General features: G+C 42.9%; 1 protein-coding gene across 1 annotated transcript in view; it reads left to right on the forward strand.

Annotated features, from left to right (window-relative positions):
- Window positions 1-1,642: 1,642 nt before the first annotated feature.
- Window positions 1,643-1,779, forward strand: part of LOC101663576 (olfactory receptor 10T2-like) — a 3,263-nt gene continuing 3,126 nt past the window's right edge. Inside the window, 1 exon segment of the mRNA XM_030885490.1 lies at window positions 1,643-1,661. Within this exon segment, the coding sequence (XP_030741350.1) occupies window positions 1,643-1,661 (19 nt within the window).

The following is a 1,779-nucleotide window of genomic DNA, read 5'->3' on the forward strand; positions in this document are numbered from 1 at the left end:
CATTGGCTGAATTGAATTTACCTGGCTAGGTGATCCAATTCAAGTTCACGCCCACCCTTGCCTACTGGCGGGAACCCTGAGCATGTGCGCTGTGCCACTCCTTTGTTCCCCTAGCTTGGCCCTCTGGGCACGTGTTAATGGACATCTCCCAGCCCTATGCTGGCCTACCTAACAGTTGGACATTCAGAGCTGATTCCGAAGAGGAGGTAGAATGAAGATATCATAGCTGATGTAAGATGGATCTTGACTGAAAGTAGGGAAATACAGAAAGATGTTTACTTGTGTTTGATTGACTCTGCAAAGGAATTCTATTGTGCAGATCATAAAAGGTGACGGAGAACATTTTAAAGAATGGGAATGCTGCTGTTGGTAGTCAGCTTCCACACATAGTGGGTCTCTGACCAACAGAATGAAAGACTGCACGGTCCTTGTTATCCTCACAATTGTTCCCATGCCTGAGCCCGTTGACGTAGCCACTGTGTCAATCCATCATACTGAGGGCTGCCTTCTTTTCCACTGCCCTTCCACTTTGCCAAATGTGATGTCCATCTCCAGGGACCGATCTCTCCTGACAACATATCCAAAGTCTATAAGATGAAGTCTTGCCATCCTTGCCTCTAGGGAACACTCTGACCTTACTTCTTCCAAGACAGATTGGTTTACCTCTTTAGCAGTCCCTGGTACTTTCAATATTCTCCAGCACCACAATGCAAGTGTATTTGTTCTTCTACGGTCATTCATTCAATGTCTAACTTTCACATGCATATAATGCAATGGAGAATACCATGGCTTGGGTCAGGCACACCTTAATCCTCAAAGTAACATCTGTGTTCTTCAACACTCTAAAGAGGTCTTGTGCAGCAGATTTATCTAATACAATAAGTCTTTTGATCTCTGGACTGCTGTTTCCAGGAGCATTGATCGAGGATCCAAGCAAGGCAAAAATCTGTGACAACTTCAACCTTTTCTCCATTGATCATGATGTTTCCTCTTGGTCCACTGGTGAGGATTTTGATGTCCTTGACATTGGGCTACAATCCTTGATCTTCATTAGCAAGTGCTTCGAGTCCTCTTCATTTTCAGCAAGTGAGATTGTGTCCTCTGCATATCACAGGTTGTAAATACGCCTTCCTCCAATCCTGATGCCACACTCTTCTCCATATAATCCAAATTATCTGATTATTTGCTCAGCTTCCAGATTGAATAAGTACGGTGAGAGGAGGCAACCTTGAAACCCACCTTTCTTGATTTGAACCATGTAGCACTCCCTTGTTCTGTCTATGCAACTGTCTATTGACCCATGTACAAGTTCTGAATGAACATAATGAAGTGTTTTGGAATTCTCATTCTTCTCAAGGCTATCCATAGTTATGATCTACAAAGTTGCATCCCTTGGCATAATCAATAAGCCACAAATAAACATATTTTTGGTATTATCTGCTCTCAGCCACACTCCATCTAACTTCATCAATGACATCCCTTGTTCTAAGTCCTCTTCTGACTCTGGCAGCTTCCTGTCAATGTATTGATGCAATCATTGTCGGGCGATTTTCAGCAAAATTTATTTGAATGTGACACTAATGATATTCTTCTATAATTTGAGTATTCTGTTGGCTCCTCTCTCTTTGGAACGGGTACAAATATGACTCTCTTCCAGTCAAGTAGTCCAATTGGCCAAGTAGCTGTCTTCCAAATTTCCTGGCATAGACCAGTGAGTGCTTCCAGTGCTTCTTCAGCTTGCTGAGACATTTCATTTGGTATTCCATCAATTCCTGGAGC

This window comes from Echinops telfairi, unplaced genomic scaffold (genome assembly GCF_000313985.2).
Source record: "Echinops telfairi isolate 266 unplaced genomic scaffold, ASM31398v2 ScPeMD7_30;HRSCAF=105, whole genome shotgun sequence".
NCBI classification, from domain to species: Eukaryota; Metazoa; Chordata; class Mammalia; order Afrosoricida; family Tenrecidae; genus Echinops; species Echinops telfairi.